The sequence below is a fragment of the Eutrema salsugineum genome, unplaced genomic scaffold, assembly GCF_000478725.1.
Source record: "Eutrema salsugineum unplaced genomic scaffold, Eutsalg1_0 scaffold_1, whole genome shotgun sequence".
NCBI lineage: Eukaryota > Viridiplantae > Streptophyta > Magnoliopsida > Brassicales > Brassicaceae > Eutrema > Eutrema salsugineum.
This window is the reverse complement of record NW_006256909.1, coordinates 17,227,691-17,244,358: the sequence shown is the minus strand read 5'-3', so window position 1 is coordinate 17,244,358 and position 16,668 is coordinate 17,227,691. Positions and strand designations below refer to the sequence as shown.

Below are 16,668 nucleotides of genomic sequence, written 5' to 3'. Positions count from 1 at the left end.
CGGAAAATTTCTGGGAATTTTTTTTTTTAGTTTACGGGAACTTACCTTTCTTGTCTTGCACGTTAGGAAAGTTTAAAACTTACGGAGAATCTTTACGGGTTTTACCGGAAATATTTCAGAAATCACCGGAAAACTTCGAAAAGTGGCGGAAATCCGCGTCGTCACCTCAACGACCAACGGCCGCGGTCAGGAGACACGCGACCGCGGTGATTGAGGGCTCGGCTGCGGTCACATTCACGGTGCCGCGGTCGATGCACCCTTGGCCGCGGGTCGGTCGGTCGTGACCGCGGGTCGGTCGGTCGTGACCGCGGCTCTTCCTCCTGCGGCCTTTGTCCAACTTTCTGGTCTTTGCCGGGCCGAGCAGCTAAAAACCTACCCTTTTCTTCTTGGTTTTTCTAATTTTCTGATTTTTTTGTGTTTTTGTCTTATAAAATACCTGAAACTTAAAAGAAAAAGAAAGCATAAAATGTAAAAAAAAAAAAAACTAAAAGAAATAGTACCTAAATGGGTTGTTTCCCATTTTGTTTTAAGTCGTTTAGCTCGACGTATGCAAGAAGAATTAGGCTGATTTGAATGGCACTCCACTTGATGTGCCTTTATCACTTCCGGTCGCTGGAGGTTTTACTTCTTCTCCTTGAGGAGCCGTCTTCTTTCCTTTACTCTTCTTCCGGACTTTAACATTGTTTAAAACTCTTTTTGTGTTTTCGATCAGCTCTTGGATTTGGTCCTCACTAGTTTCTGTTGCATCTGGTAGAATGATGATCTTGATCTTCGCAAAAGCTTTCGGCTTCTCTTTTTCTTTCTCTTTGGGCCTGTTTCCCTTGCTTGGAAAATCGTCTAAGATAGTCGGATAGTACCTTCTGCAATCCACATTGAGGAAAACAGCATGCCGGTTTGCGTGATCGATTACTGCTCCTACGGTAGCTAGGAATGGTCTCCCGAATATGAGTGTCCTCTCCTTGTCTTTATCCATCTCCAGGACTTGGAAATCTGCTGGAACGATCTTGTCTCCCACTAGAACTTGTAAATCATGAATCGCCCCTTCAGTATCTTTTTGAGAAGAATCTCCAAAGATAACCTTAACCGTCGATGTCCTTAAGGTTTTTATGCCCAATTTCTCGGCAAATGTCTTAGACATGATGTTGACATTGGCTCCGGAATCGCACAGGCAGTCTGTAAACTTGATTCCTAAAATGAAACATTGGAAAACAAAACGTCCCGGATCATCGGCTTTTGTAAGCCTTTGAAACGGTGATCGTTCAGGTACCTTAAATGGTGGCTGCTTGGCATCGACATCCTTGTACAGTGGTACAAAGATTGGGGTTTCTTCTTTCTTTCCATCGGTTCTGGCCTCTTCTTCGGGCAATGTGGTTATGGCGTTGCAAAACCTCTTCCTGGAAGAACTCCACTTTGCCTCTTCATAGAGTCGGCTGTTTGGGCGACTTGCACGTCTAGCTTTTTGACGTACGAAGATAAAGCTTCAAACTTCCCGTTCAGATCATTGCACATGCAGTCAACTTTCACGTTCACGTCTTTAGATGCTTTTTCGTTTGTCATAACGAGCTGTTGGATAGACTGTTCAAGTCTACCGATTTGTGAAGCTAGCTGGTTCGTCGTGACTCCCTGCTGTTGTACAAATTGATTGTTAAAACCCGTACATTGGTAGTTATATGGCTGTCGCGGTTGATATGGTCCTGTTCCTCCAAGGTTCCACCTTGGAACTTGTTTTGGAAGGATTTTTGCTGAGGTGGGTAGTACTGATCTTGAGGATTCTCCACATTTGGATTGCGGTAAGAGAGATTGTTGTCATTTGCATTCCGGAAGTTGTTGTTGAAGCCATTGTTGGAGCGATTTTGATATGGCACCAGTGCTCCTACATTGTTCACATCTTCTTCTTGAAAGGCTTGATTAATGTGATCGATATCACTAGGTCCTTCATCTTCTGCGCCATTGTTGGTCTCACAAGCATGGATTGGGCGATTGTTGCTCTTCAGAAGCTGGCTCATCATGTTCTTCAGCTCGATTATCTCCTTGTTGTCTGTACCGGTTTGATTTGTTGTTCGATCGTATTCTGGACAATTATTGTTATTGGCTTGAGCCAAATTTTCGATGAGGGCTCTTCCTTGGGCTATCGTCTTTTGTCCAAAATCTCCATTGCTAGCTGTATCAAGTGAAAGTTTGTATTTTGGTTGCAAACCTCGGTAAAATGTGCTCAGCAGGCTTGATCCATGAAATCCATGGTGAGGGCAATCACGTTCATGCTCCTTAAAATGTTCCCAGGCTTTATAGAAAGATTCAGTTAGCCCTTATTGAAAGTTTGAGATCTTTGTTCTCAACTGATTCGACCTTGACTTAGTATAGAAGTGGTTCAGGAAAGCAGTTTTACACTCTTCCAAATTAGTAATCGATCCTGCAGGCAAAGATTTTTACCAACGGTGAGCTTTGTCTGCTAATGAAAAAGGGAACAATTTACATTTTAAATAGTCTGGTGGAACTTGGTTTGTTCTCATCATGCTGCAGATTTCTTCAAAGAGCTCGATATGGTCCATTGGGTGTTCAGAAGGAACTCCATGGAATTGGTTTTGCTTCACCAATGAGATGATTTGGGGCTTGACTTCAAACTCATTCCAGTTCGAAAATGGGACTTGAATTGCAGATCGGTTCTGAAAATTTTGAGTTGGTGCATCAAAATCAGCTATGCGATGGTTCCTGGCTTGTCTTCGGTATTGATTTGCTTGCTGAACAGGGCGGTTAACGCGTCCATTCGGCTGCATCCCTTGGTGGTCACCATCGGCTGCATTGATGGGTGCATCAAGGTCTTCACGCTCTTCTCTCTCGCGGTTCTGGTGGTTTCTTGGAGGAACCTCATCCTCCTCTCCATCTTGTCGAGCATGATCACCTCCTCTGTGATCATTCTCTTCATTTTCTCCATGTTTGGACCCGTCTTGGTCCATATTTAAAGTTCGGTTAATAGGATCTCCAGGCTGGTCGTCGTTGGCCATTCCTTGCGTTCGTCTAAGTCTTTGAAGTTCTCTTTCGTGTATGTCTATCTCGTCTAGAATTCGAATGTTTTCTACAGGTCTACGCCTGGTATTCATGCAATTCAGAGAAAAACAAAAGAAGGGAAAGATAGTTCAGCAAAACTTTAAGAAAGAACTAGAGATCAGGTGTCTAGAACAGAAGTTAAAACAAGAAAAATAGCAAAAGGCAGCGAAACAAATCCCCGGCAACGGTGCCAAAAACTTGATGTTGTATCAACTGCGTGAGGGAACAAGTTTTACCCTTAACAAAAACAAATGAAAGCCGCAAGTGCACAGCTAATCAGTTGTAGTATTTAGGGATCGAACCCACAGAGATTTGTGTGCATGGTATTCTTCTACGGTTTCTAACTTTATGTCTAGACTAGATTGGTTTTAAAGGTTGGTTGTTTGTCACGAATTAAACTAAAACAAAAGAAAACAAATAAATCTATCCTAGAAAACAAGTAGAAAAATCGAATGGAAAGCAAGTAAAGCAAGTAAAATATTGAACTAAAGCAATTGAAATGCAGATCTAAATAAGCAAATAAAAATCGATTGGTTTGTAAACTATGGCTAAAAACGCTGAGCTTTTGGGAACTCTAAGGGATCATAATCGGTTTTGATACTAGGGTAGATAGATTGGGATTGACGGATATCGATATATAGGTGGTTCTAGAGCTAGAGTACGGCGGTATGACTACGTCACTGTCGTGATCATAACCAATTGTTTCTCGCAACCCTGACCAGTAGGTTTCCACTCTGGCCCTGGAAGGGAGAGAACGCAAGAGCTGCACAAGACTCGTCAATACTCACGATCTCGCCGCAGATAGGTTTCCACTCCTACAGAAAAATCGCCTGTTTCATTCTAGGGCTGATACTTAATGAAAACTTTCGCAACACTAACTATCTAGATCAGATACTAGGTGATCAATCAAGCATACATGCAATAAGAACAAGAATAAACAGAGAACAGGTCGAAATCCCAGATCTAATAACCTAGATGTCTTAATCGATTATGAGAGCCCCTTTCGGGAACCCTAAGCCCAACTCGGGATCTACTCAGACATGGCTGAGGTCGACATCATCATTGGTTTTAATAAAAGTAATGAAAAACAGTAAAGAAAAGAGATGAAGAAAGCTTTTCTATTGAAGAACTCAGACTTGAACAAATCTTCTATAAAAATCGTATAAAAAACGGCTAAAAGAAAAGGGTTTCTGTAAAGTATGAAGGGTTGTCTCTAAAAACGACCTAAATGACAAGTATTTATAGTCTTCAATACTCCATGGTCTCTAGGGTTCCGGGATTGAGGCTGAGAATGACTTTGGGCTTCAGAAATATGGGCTTTAGTTCGGAGTTTGATGGCCGCGGTCGGGAGTGACGTGACCGCGGGGAATAGGTGGTTGGCCGCGGTCGGGAGGCTTCTGACCGCGGGAAAGGGCTGTTGGCCGCGGTCGCGTGACTTGCTGGCCGTCTTCGAGTGGCTTCGGGGCTAATGGAATATCTTGAGATCCAACCGTTGGAATGTCTCCAAACCAAGTGCATTTGAAAGCTGGTTGATTCTTCTATAATTTGTCCAATTTTGAGGGTGATCAGACGGTGAGAAGGTCTTCGTCTCTCATTGATAGTTCTGACGGTCTGCATTTATCCAAAAGAGTATTTTTGTTCCAATGTGTGCATCTTTATCCCAAATTACCTGAAAAGTCTTTTAAAATCCGGAAACATAGAAATCCTTTGAAAATCTTTGGAAATGGAGTAAAACCACCTGTAAAAGATATTAAAGTGATCCATAAAAATGGTCAAAATCCGGTGTTATAAGTATCCCGAAGTGTTATCATCAATTTCTTGCTGATCCCACTTTTTCCTTTAGTTTTTATAACTTCCATACTCCCAACTGGTGACAATTTTTCCAATGACATCTTCAAGAAATAATATTTGTATATAATGATAAATATGTACATTATTATAATATAAATTTCATAATCAAGATGATGACATATCGATGAGGACGTTTTTGTCGTAATTGTCTTCTTTGATTGACTTGAAATCAGACAAATATTTCTCTAGCAAATCTGATGGAAAATCATTAATCTCCTTAGCACGGGTTGTCCTGCACAAAGCGATCTTGTATGGTAATGGAGTCGTCCTAAAATACCATAGTATTATTTAATTATGAAGAAATTAATAGAAAGTGATTTTCCTTCTATAAGGATCCTTTTATGTTTTGCGATCAATCTTTCATCAACAGTAGCGTGAATCCTAGTACCCTGTGAATCACACGTAAATAATATTACTATATAATCTATAGATTACTTAAAATAACAATAAGAAAAAATACATAAGATCGCATACAAACCTTTTCGTCAACCAATACCATTTCTATAACAAAGCCAGACTGCCTATTCTTGACTTTCCAAAGTGAAAATATAGTAGTTCTAACTTTCTGAATTTCACTTGATTGATCTAATTTGGCAAATGGAACTATAGCAGCTGAACGTCTGCAGACTAAAGCCATTTTAGTGAATAAGAATGGTAGAGTTTTAGGGTTTACGATAGATGGTATATATAGGGAGAGGAAGTGAATGAAAACATTTTAAAAATGATGTTAGGCGGGATTTCAATTATTTTGAGAAAGAGAATGAAATGAAGAATATGGATATTCGGAATGTGCGTAGAAGTAGGTATTGTTGCAGGAATATTTGAGAATCAATATATTCAAATTGATTTAATTGCCAAAATTGATGTCTAGTATTAAACTGTAACATAAATTCTTGTTTCTTTTTGAAAAATTAAGATTTCTGTATATTTTATTACATTAACTCTGGTAAATCCTGCTAATAGTTAATGTAATCTTCTATTTTGGGAATCATTTCTATTTTCTTATGCAGAAAAGTTTTTAAAAATCAATAATTTAAATAAATTTAGAAATGGGCTTCTCAGACGTATAGGACCAAATAATGTTCTTAAAAACAGATAATTGGGTCAGGTCGGGTAGATCCGCGTGTTTATCCGTTTGTGATTTTCTCGTTTCTTAATTATTTTATATCATAAAAAATTTGGACAGAATTTACACATCAGCATCAGCATCATCATCCAATGAAATTGTGCAGAGCTAGCGACCTTGCCATGTCACATTTGACGTAGAATAAACTTCATTATTGACGTTGACAAAAGAGTTTCTAAGCCAATCAAATTAAAACAAATCGGATTTTTTCATTAAACTACATTCTCATATATAATATAGATAGATAATTCTCCAAGTTGAAATTGACTTTGTAAATTAATGATTAAAAAGTGATACGTTAAACACACTAACAAAAGACGTTAAAATTAATTAAGCATCGACGGAGTTGCATAATTTTTACCAGAGTTCGCCGCTGATGTTCTTTCCCAAATTTCAAACACCAAATCCTTGCCTAGCAACATCGAATTAAGACAGCAACCTCGAATTTCAACAAGGTTTGCCGAGCTCAATTAATTTTAATATCTCTCGTTAGCGTGTTTAACGGCTGACTTTTTTAATCATCAATTTCCAAAGTTAACTTCAACTTTGAGAATTGTTTTGAGCAAACAGGGGAATAAATCATGCAATTACAAATACTTGGAGAATGAAATGATTATTTTCCCGCTAATAGATACTATTGAAAGTCACAAAAAGGTAACCTACACATTATTTGATTTAAAAAAAATTAACAAAACAAACCCAGCGACAAGCGTCACTTAGACATGGCCACATGGAGACACTTTCATGTAGGTCACAATGAACTGAAACCACACGTATAAATCACACAGGCACACAAACACATATAAACACAAGGAACAAAAAAAAAACAGACGAATTAGAGAATCTCATAGCTCATAAGTCATGCCAACCTTAAGAAGCTTTGACCTTGGAATCGCAAGTGCTTTGTCTCCTTCACGACAATTTTTCTTCAAAAAATTGTAAGCATGGTTTACTATGAACCTCTTAAACAAAGAAGAATCTTTCTCCGCTGTAATCTCCGTCTCTCCCATCAGATAAACCATTCCTTTCTCTCTAGCTTTCTCCACCAAATCCTTATGATCCTCCACGTACTGCACCTGCACAACTCTTCCCGACCTAATCTTGTTCGACGAGGAATGCGTGGAACCGACCCGCCCCGACGAAGCGACAGAGTTAGACATAGGCACAAGTGTAGTCTCAATATTTGGTTCCTCTTCTTTGTCTGTCGTCTCCTCCACGTCTCCTCCTCCTCCGGAAATGAAGTACTCGTGATGTATAAATTCCTTCAAGTAATGAACAAACTGACGCTCGAATTCATCTGGTTCCTCGATGTCTTCCTTGTAGCCATACCTCACAACACACCGAAACATGCCACAATCTTTTGGCTCCATGTAACGGAAAAAGAATCGTTCTGATGGCGTCACGCGGCTCACGGGAAGGGACTTGATCGATATCAAGACGAAAACCGAGTGGACCGAAGAAAGGTTCGAGATATAGTGAGAGAACAATGGAGTTATACCGTGAACAAGCTCCGTGTAGAATAGAGCAATCCCGGGAACCCGGTTTACGTTAGGGCTTGTAGCCATTTGTATAGCGTTTTCACCAGAAATCTTCTCCCTAAGCTCGTACCGGTACTTGAGGACGTGGACGTACTGCCATATCGCCATCATCGCCATTAAAACGAGCGTTATAGCCAGCGGTAAGTACCCACCGCTCGTGAACTTGTACATGACTGAGGATAGGTATAACATCTCTATGGAACCAAACCCGATCAAGAACATAGCGATCCACACTATGTTGGTCTTCCAAATAACAAGCATTATCAGAGTTACCATAAAGGTCGTGATGACCATGACCGTTACCACCGCGATTCCATAAGCGTGTCCTATCTTCTCGGTGGTCCTGAAGGTGAGAGTAACGGCCACGCAGGCAAGCATGAGGAAGTAGTTGATCTCGGGGATGTAGACTTGTCCTTCGTACTTAGCTGAGGTGTGAACCACCTTCACTCGAGGGAAACAACCCATACGTAGAGACTGCGAGATGACCGAGAAAGCACCCGATATCATAGCTTGGCTCGCAATGATCGATGCTGCGACGGCCACCACAAATGTTGGCCAGTAAAACGGATCTGTTAAGTTGCACCCAATGTTATGTTGTTAGATATCTACATTAAAACTGAGTAGGAATCATATATTTTCAATTTGGTTTTGAGGTATCGAAGTTCATAAACATTACTGTAAAACTTCTCTAAATCAATATCGAGATAAAGTAACCCAAAATTAGTTTATCAACCAAAAGATGTCTCCAAAATTAATATCTTCATAAATTAATAAGACATTATAGTATTGATATTACTAATTTATAGAAGTTTGACTATATCTTAATAAATCAATTATATACATTCATTAAGGACATTATGATTGTATGCATTTTTGATATAATTCTTCAAAATTAAACAATTTGAGATAAACTAACCTGGAATAGAGTCGTAGAAAGTATTTGAAACATTAGAAGTATGTTTAGTGAGGTACGCAGCCTGTCCACAATATATCGTTACTAGCGCTGGATATGCGATACATGAGAAACTAATCTGCAACATTTTTCGCAAAATTGGTTCAGTGAACCAAACATCAAAGGTAGATATATGTTGTTAAGTTTTATGAGCTTTTAAACTAATCTGTAATGAGTGTATTAATTCGTTGATGTCTATTATCTATCATATAAAGTTCATTCCAAATCAAACTCCCGATGTGAGATATATTCTAACATATGAAATCACCTGTACGGCTCGAACACTGAAATGACCCAGATCAGCAAACATGGCCTCCGTCCCTATTTCCGAAATTATATTCCAATCATTAAAAGGGTAAATTTTTGAGTATTAAAATATAAAATCATATATAAACTCTCACCAGTGATGCAGAGAAAAACACCTCCTAGGGAAATCCAACCTTTTTTACCGTTTCTTCTAAAGTAGTGAATAATATAGAGTGGATTTAGTGCTTTTAGGACGGTAATGTCATGCTTGAACAGATTAACGAGACCAATTCCGGTTAGAAACATGAACCATACAAAGATGATCGGTGCAAATGAGAATCCGACTTTATCCGTTCCAAACCGCTGAAATGCGAATAGCAGAATCAAGATTGCAACTGAAACACCAACGACTGTATCTGCACATTATCATCATCAAATGCATTAAGATCACATTTAACTACGTTACATTATTGCATATAGGCCTGGGTAAACCAGATAGTCATAAATACCCAAATAGTTCTTTCTCAAAAACATTACCAACACCCAAATCGATACCCGATTAAAATATTTGAAATAGAAATATATAATCAAATAACCAAAATACCAATAAAATTACAGAAATACCAAAAATTACAATTATTAACTCGAAGATTTTAGTTTTTTCTTCCAGATAGTTTGGGTAAAAATATCTGATCCGGATATATTTTGGATCCAAGGCGGTTTTCTAATATATTATTATCTGAATCAATCCCAACGGGGAACCAAATCTTTTTTTGTTCCAATATGGTTCCTAAACCTTTTTATCTGAACTATCAGAACCCAAAAAGCCGAACCCAGCCGAACCGACTGCCAAGCCCTAATTATATATTAATATCAAATAATAAACGATAGACATAAGTCATAACAAAATAAAATAGGTAATAAACGAGAAGATGAATTTGTTGAGTTTACTTTGCCCGAGCGATTTGATTCCACTAACTGCTGAAAGTACTGGATCAAATAAAATAAAAACGCGTGAAAATTAATTAGTTGGATGTTGTACGTACATATAATCAACTAAAGGTTTTGGACCTCAAGTCGGTCCATAGTTTTCATGGTATGTACCTGAGATAGAAGGAGTAAGGATACCATCACCGATGACCATGGAAGTTCCCATAATAGTGACGAGGAAGAGTATGATCTTAGCGAATTTAGAGTTCTCAAGCTTCTCTTTGATCTTATGGGATCTTCTGATTTTTGTGTTTGGGAGTTCGAGTGTATAGTTTGAGAGCTCACTATCTTCTGGTTCTTGGTTTGGGATTAGTCCCGTTTTCGCGTAACGACATATCAATGAGTACAATGCAAATGTCCCTCCTGCGTGCGTTCAACAACTTTGCCATATGACTCGGCATGTATAACTTTGTCATTACACTAATCTATAATAGGCTCATACTTAAACAATCAAACAAAAAACCGTGAACATGCATGTGTTGTATCCGGTATCCCTTATATAAATTCTAACCAATCTTCAGGAGTGTTTCTACTTCTTTAGAATTTGACTTTTCTGCTTGTATACTTTTGGATAAACTATATATAATTCTTCTTAATGATTTCGCAAATATACTTAAATAGCTATTAGTTAATTTTCTTTTAACATGCTAGAATGGTTAAAAGACAATAACCTATAGAGAAGTCACTACACAATATATACATGCAAATTTAAATTAAATTATAAACTATAAAGGCTGATATTATAACTAATGTACAAGCTACTTTAAAACCTGGCTCACAAATACAAAAAGAAAACTCTTTTATAATTATTAAAATATAAGATATAAGAATAATGTTGAAAAAACTATATATAATATATTTTTTTTATTTTTTATTATAATTAGAAGGTAATCCAGACTTTTACCACTGACTAATCCCCTACTGAATGTAATTGTTGAGTAACCTATTCACCGGATTTGTAATGGTTTAAAACATGATACTATTTTGACTTGTCAAATAGTAGTGGTTAAAGAATTTCACATTTGAGGAGACCAATAACTGGGAACCATTAGTCCACTAAATATACTTTATAGTATGGTTTTTGAATTTTTAATATATTGGTTCCGATAGATAATTACTCTAGCTCTGCCACTGATTACGAACATTGAACATCATTTACATATAAGTTATAAATAAATATATACTAGTATTTCAAAAATATCACAGAAATCTTTATATATAAAAGTCAACGTGGTACTCGTACGAACTCTTGACGCGCGTTACTTAGGCAACAAGAAGAGTTATTTATTGAATAGATTTAAATTGGTCAACATACGACATCGTACACAATTGTTGATCTAGAGGACGTGCGTCACATAATAAAAAGTCAATAGAAATAATTGTTTTGCCACATAATAATAACACTGAAGTTCTAATCTTGATTACCTCATTTTAGATCTAAATCTTAATGTGGATCCAATAAAAGCGCGACATAGTGTATGTAGTCCGTTTGTGTATTATATTAACCTGAGCAATTCTCTACAATAATAAACTTCTAAATTTTTGCTCTAAACGTAATACTATTAGTTTAAATTATCAATTAAAGTCTAAATCTAATATCAAAATAATAGAAACTAGTTTCTAATGGCGAAAATAAAAATCCTAAATTAGAAAAGGAACCTAGACATAATATTTTCACTTTATTTGTAATTTCATATTATACTGTTTTATAGTTTTAAAATTGGTGTGCTAGATATTAAGCATAGTTTTAAAACTAGTAATTGTGCTATTTTAAAGGATTTATCTTATAACATTGATGTAAGCATATTTCATCGATGATATCACCTTTTTTTTTGGCAAATCATCGATTGATCATATAGCTATATCGTAATACAGATTTGCTTGTACAATCTATAATTTATACCATTGACATAATTGACTCGTTATTTTATCGAATAAGTGAAGTTGAAAAAAAAAACAAAGAATAAGTAAAGTTACATGCTGAAAAAGAGGTGAAGTTGTACGTTACATCTATCATATCTGATTCGTTCTAACTTCAATGATATATATTATATTAGAATTGAAACCGCGGACTTATATTTTTCAAATTTATTTTAATAATTTTTAAAAAAAATTATAATATATCTAACTAATTATTAAAAATAGATTTGTTAAACAAAAATAACCTGTTTACTTAACCCATTTTACACTGGATTAAAATATAATCTTAAACTTAATCTATTTTAACTTTTATTATATATAATAATAAAATAATACAAATTATAGTGAAAATTATTGTAAGATTTTAAATATATTTTTTTAAATAAAAAATTAAATAATATCTTATTTAATAAAAACCAAAGACTTTCTATATTTTTGGTCAAGTTTTCTGAGCTTCTAACTTAAAAGCAATTGACGATGAGTGGATTGACTCAAATCCCTTATATATTATCTAAGATCTCTTCCAACTTCTGTTGTGTGATATATCTCACATACTCTCTAAAGACTAAAACTTCATAGCCCAATATTCTCTACTTAATCCCAGTACCCTCCTTCGAGATAATGATTTTTCTAGCCATTAATCTCCACAGACCATCCATTTCGGAGTCCAAGGGTACAAGCCACTTTTTAGGCCGAATTATGAGAGTGTACGCATCGGCTCTCATACAATGTCAAGTTCCCTGCACTTCTAACTCAAAACCAATTGGTAATGAATAGATTGACTTATATAAGATCTCTCTCAACTTCTAATGTGCAATATTTCTCACATACTCTCTAGAGATTAAGGTTTTATGACCCAATAATCTCTACCTAATCCCAATATTTTTCAACAGTTTTGAAAGACAATGATATCATTTTTTATTTTAATTATTCTTTGTTATTTATAATAAAATTTTATATAATAACTTACAAAATAAAGTTTATTTCTTAAAATGTCTTCTTAAATAATATTATCATAGAGATGTTAAGAAACATTAATCATATATAAAACTTAAATTTGAAGCCATGCATTTATATTTATGTATCCCTCCCAATCTTAGGTATAATTGGTGACCAAGAAATGAGAAGCAATAACGAAATTTCTATTCATTCATTAAAAATACACTATTTACATGGAAATTATTTATACACATTCCTCTTCATTCCTAAACAATACACCATTTATAAGAAATATTTTTACACTATTCATTGTCATTCCTTCATTTTTACAGAATTATTGAACAAAAATATTCCTTATCAAATTTGAAAATGAACAGTAAGAAAAATACATTCCCATTGTTTTATTCCTCTTCATTCATTTCATATTCATTCCTATTATTTTTTAATGGTCACCAATTAGAGCTTTAAGCGGTCCGATGAATAGCTCTTTCCATTTCCTAATAAAAAATTGTTCTATGATTTGTTTTTTTATCTTAAAGAATTTTGATTCTGTGTGTTTAGTGTAAGATTTTAAACAAAGTTATCGGTATCATTCCAATCTAGAAAACTGCAAATAAAGTTGTTGTGTTATCTTATTTTTAAAACGATATTCTCTGTGTTAAAAAAAAAAAAAATCTTCAAACGACATTCAAAATGAAATGATAAAAGTGGTAGTACCTTCGCCGTTGTCGTTAGCTTGAAGAACAATGAAAACGTATTTGAGAAGTGCGACAAGAGTAAGAGTGTAGATGATGAGCGAGAGAACGCCGATTACATCATCTTTGTCATTGATGCCTTCAGTGAAAGTACTTGCGTACACATACAACGGTGATGTCCCAATGTCTCCGTACACCACTCCTAGACTCTGAAATGCCAAACTCATCGTCGTTCTCCAGCTCAACTATTTCATACAAAGTTATATTTTTAACATGCATAATCATCATCTTAGCTTCTCCATCAAAAAGAAATAGTATTTTTTTTTTTTTTTGATAACTAGGAGAATCCAGACCGAAACCCAAACTAATTCCCAGGGCCTGTAAAATTTCCGTCCACAGGTGGCCAACCATCATTTAAAATCATAATGCATGGGAGGACTCGAACCCTGATCCCCAACCACAACTAACGGATTGGATCCTCAACCACTAGATCGAGTTGGTTGAGTAGTATTTAGATACGTACCAATGAGGAATGACCGGTATTTTTTGGAGTTTTCCCGGCCTCTATGCTGAAAGAATCGGGCCGAAATAGTTTTCCCCATGATTTCTGATAAATAACCAAACAACAACATAAAAATATTTTTGTTAAATATGACTTTGATGGTTGAGCTTTGATAAAAGGTCTCCTATCTAGTATTACTACGATAAATATTCTCTCTTTTTATTTTATATCATAATGGAATCTAAGTTGTTTCAAAAGCGGCAATTCTGATTAGTAACAAGGAAAATAACTATGTTCTTGGATTAGATACTGAAAAATTCATCGGTACTAGACGACCAACTTGACCTATATATAAGTTTATTTTGCTTAAAAACAAGATGATTCTATGAATTCAAACTATATATGAGAACTGAGTTTAACACTATTTAAATTATTGATTTTTAGTAGTAAATATGTAGAACCCGAGAAAGTTGGAGAGATGATATCTAATAAGTGAATTGAAAGAATACCTTTTTCTCTTTCAACTTGTGCTCATGGTCATGGTTATGCTCTTGATTATTAACTTCACCATCTATTTGATGTTCCTCACCATCCATTTTGTTGTTGTTGTAGTTAGATGCGTATAATCGATTCATTTGCCAGTGGTCTTCTGTATGGGTGGTCTTTATAGGCGTAATAATATGCTGACTTCTGTTTAAACAAATATCCAAAATACTCAACTAGTGTCGGAAATAGAGTTGTTTAATGTGGTAGGGACGCGTCTCCCACACGTATTGCCGGCTGTTGAAACTTGTAAACTGTTTTAATATACATTATATTTTGATGCCAAATGTTTTAGCAAACTGAACTAGAGACTTGGGCTATTAGTGAAATAGTTTATCGCGTGATCATATAAAAAAAGACATTTTGTATAATGTATTGGTAATGAGTTGAGCTAAGTTGGATGAGATTTCTAACTCAAAACTAATTGGTATATAATCAGTAATTTGAATCATTCCTACATCTATATTAGTCTGGGTTACATCACCCAATGTATAATTTCTAATACGCTTTTTTGAGATGATGACACTCTTACTCTATTTTGAAACTAAATTTCAAAGAGCGGCAGTAAATCTTAATTGGAGTTTTTGCTAAAAATAACTATGTTAATTAGACTATTGATACCATGTTAAATTTTATGTATTTCCAATTCAAAACTAACTGAAAATGAACTGATTAGCTCATATCTCTTACATACTACTCTAGGTCCTATCACACTTTCGTGATTTGCTTTTAATACAATGTAGTTATTTAAACAGTATATGTTCACCTATATATCGAGCTTGAAACTAAATAGTTTTAACTATTGTATCTTTGGCGATCCGTAAACGCTTTTAGTAGCAAGATAATCTAGAAACCAATGGATCTAAGGGTATTAGTTTGGGATTTGGCTCCAGTTAGGAAAAGTGTTCAACTACAATATTAATATGAAAAACATAAATTAGTGTTTTGTCAAATCTCTATATAATTATTTAAATAGTCATATAGGAAAGTAAATGTTATTTTATAGTTTATTACATATTATACCATTACAAATATGAAAAATATAATTGAAATAGAAAAAAGAAAATGGAAGCCTTGGGTAGACTAAAGGTTAATTAATGCTTTTACACCAAAATAATTAAGTTTAAATTCTCAGAAAATGCAATTTTTATAGGTTATTAATGAAAGCAAACTTATAAAAAAAATTTCTGCATTAAAAATAGTTCTTGTAATAGTTCTTCTAATATAATAAAAAGATTTCAGATGGCAAAAAGGGTATAATTGTCTTTTTAATTATTGAAAAGAGTATAAAAATATTTGTTTTCCATTAAAAATGTTATTTACTATTTAGGTTTTTAATTATTAAAATAGGTTTTTAATAATCAACCCACATATATTCATAGATAAAAATATATTTGAGAACTTGTAGTATTTTTCACTATATTTTATTATAGTTTATATGAATATATATAAAAAAAATTGAAAAATGTTTTACTAGTTTTATAAAAAAAACAAACAAAAAAAATTAAATGTTTAAGAGTTCAATCTGATCATAAAAACCAGAATCATTAAGCAATAGCAGAGTTATATTTTCAAGATTATATATTTTTATAAATTAATTAGCTCTAATAATATTTTATCATATATATATTATAAGCGAAGTAAAATTTTAGTTTAGAAGTCTCTCATTCAATTTCAGGGTGGTTAATTACCATTTGCCCCTCTTTAAAATTGTTTAAAAATAACTAAATTAATTAATTACATTTATATTGATTTCCTTAGATTGCATTTGTTTTTTTTTCTTGAAGTAAATCTTAGATATTGTTTTTTTTTAATGAAAATATATGTTTTACCCGATTTGCATAAATCTTATGTATCAATTTACTGATTTACATTATTAACCGATATATGTTATATATGTACGTGTTTGTTCATTGCTCTCATGGAATAAATTATTTATTTTCTTTTCTTCAATTTAAAACAAGCTACCGTCTTTTGGTTATAATGAATACTGCTATCTAACCGAACTTAATCGATCCAACACATTGAAATACGATTGTTAAATGCTGATCAAACTGCGAACAAACAAATTGTATTAATAGAATGGTCGTCTTGTGTGTTGTTATTGTCTGATGTTTAGTGTAGTTGTGTTTATACTTTTCTATTTTTCTTTATTTTGATTTGGCTATACCACGACCATTCACATTTACGTTGTGTTTGCTTCTAATGAATATAAAATTTGGTTTGGTTCTTGCTAATAATCTTCATGGATCATTGAAAACGAGAAAATTTTTCTCGAGGTCGACTCTTCAATGATTGTTTGCCCAAAAACTGAAGTGGTG

The 16,668-nt window shown here is 34.6% G+C and overlaps 1 protein-coding gene and 1 non-coding gene across 2 annotated transcripts; one reads left to right on the top strand and one right to left on the bottom strand.

Moving 5' to 3' along the window:
- Positions 1-2,232: 2,232 nt before the first annotated feature.
- Positions 2,233-2,338, top strand: LOC112082546. Its single transcript, XR_002897215.1, has one exon. It is a non-coding gene; the product is annotated as a small nucleolar RNA R71 (small nucleolar RNA).
- Positions 2,339-6,809: 4,471 nt separating this feature from the next.
- LOC18030409 (potassium transporter 5) lies at positions 6,810-14,435 on the bottom strand. Its single transcript, XM_006414851.2, has 9 exons — positions 14,314-14,435; positions 13,826-13,909; positions 13,325-13,547; positions 9,863-10,111; positions 9,710-9,748; positions 8,914-9,174; positions 8,781-8,833; positions 8,477-8,591; positions 6,810-8,129 (listed from the first exon to the last, which is right to left on the bottom strand). The coding sequence occupies exons 1-9, from the start codon at positions 14,398-14,400 to the stop codon at positions 6,868-6,870; spliced, it is 2,373 nt and encodes a 790-aa protein (XP_006414914.2). The 5' UTR covers positions 14,401-14,435; the 3' UTR covers positions 6,810-6,867.
- Between the last annotated feature and the right edge of the window lie 2,233 nt (positions 14,436-16,668).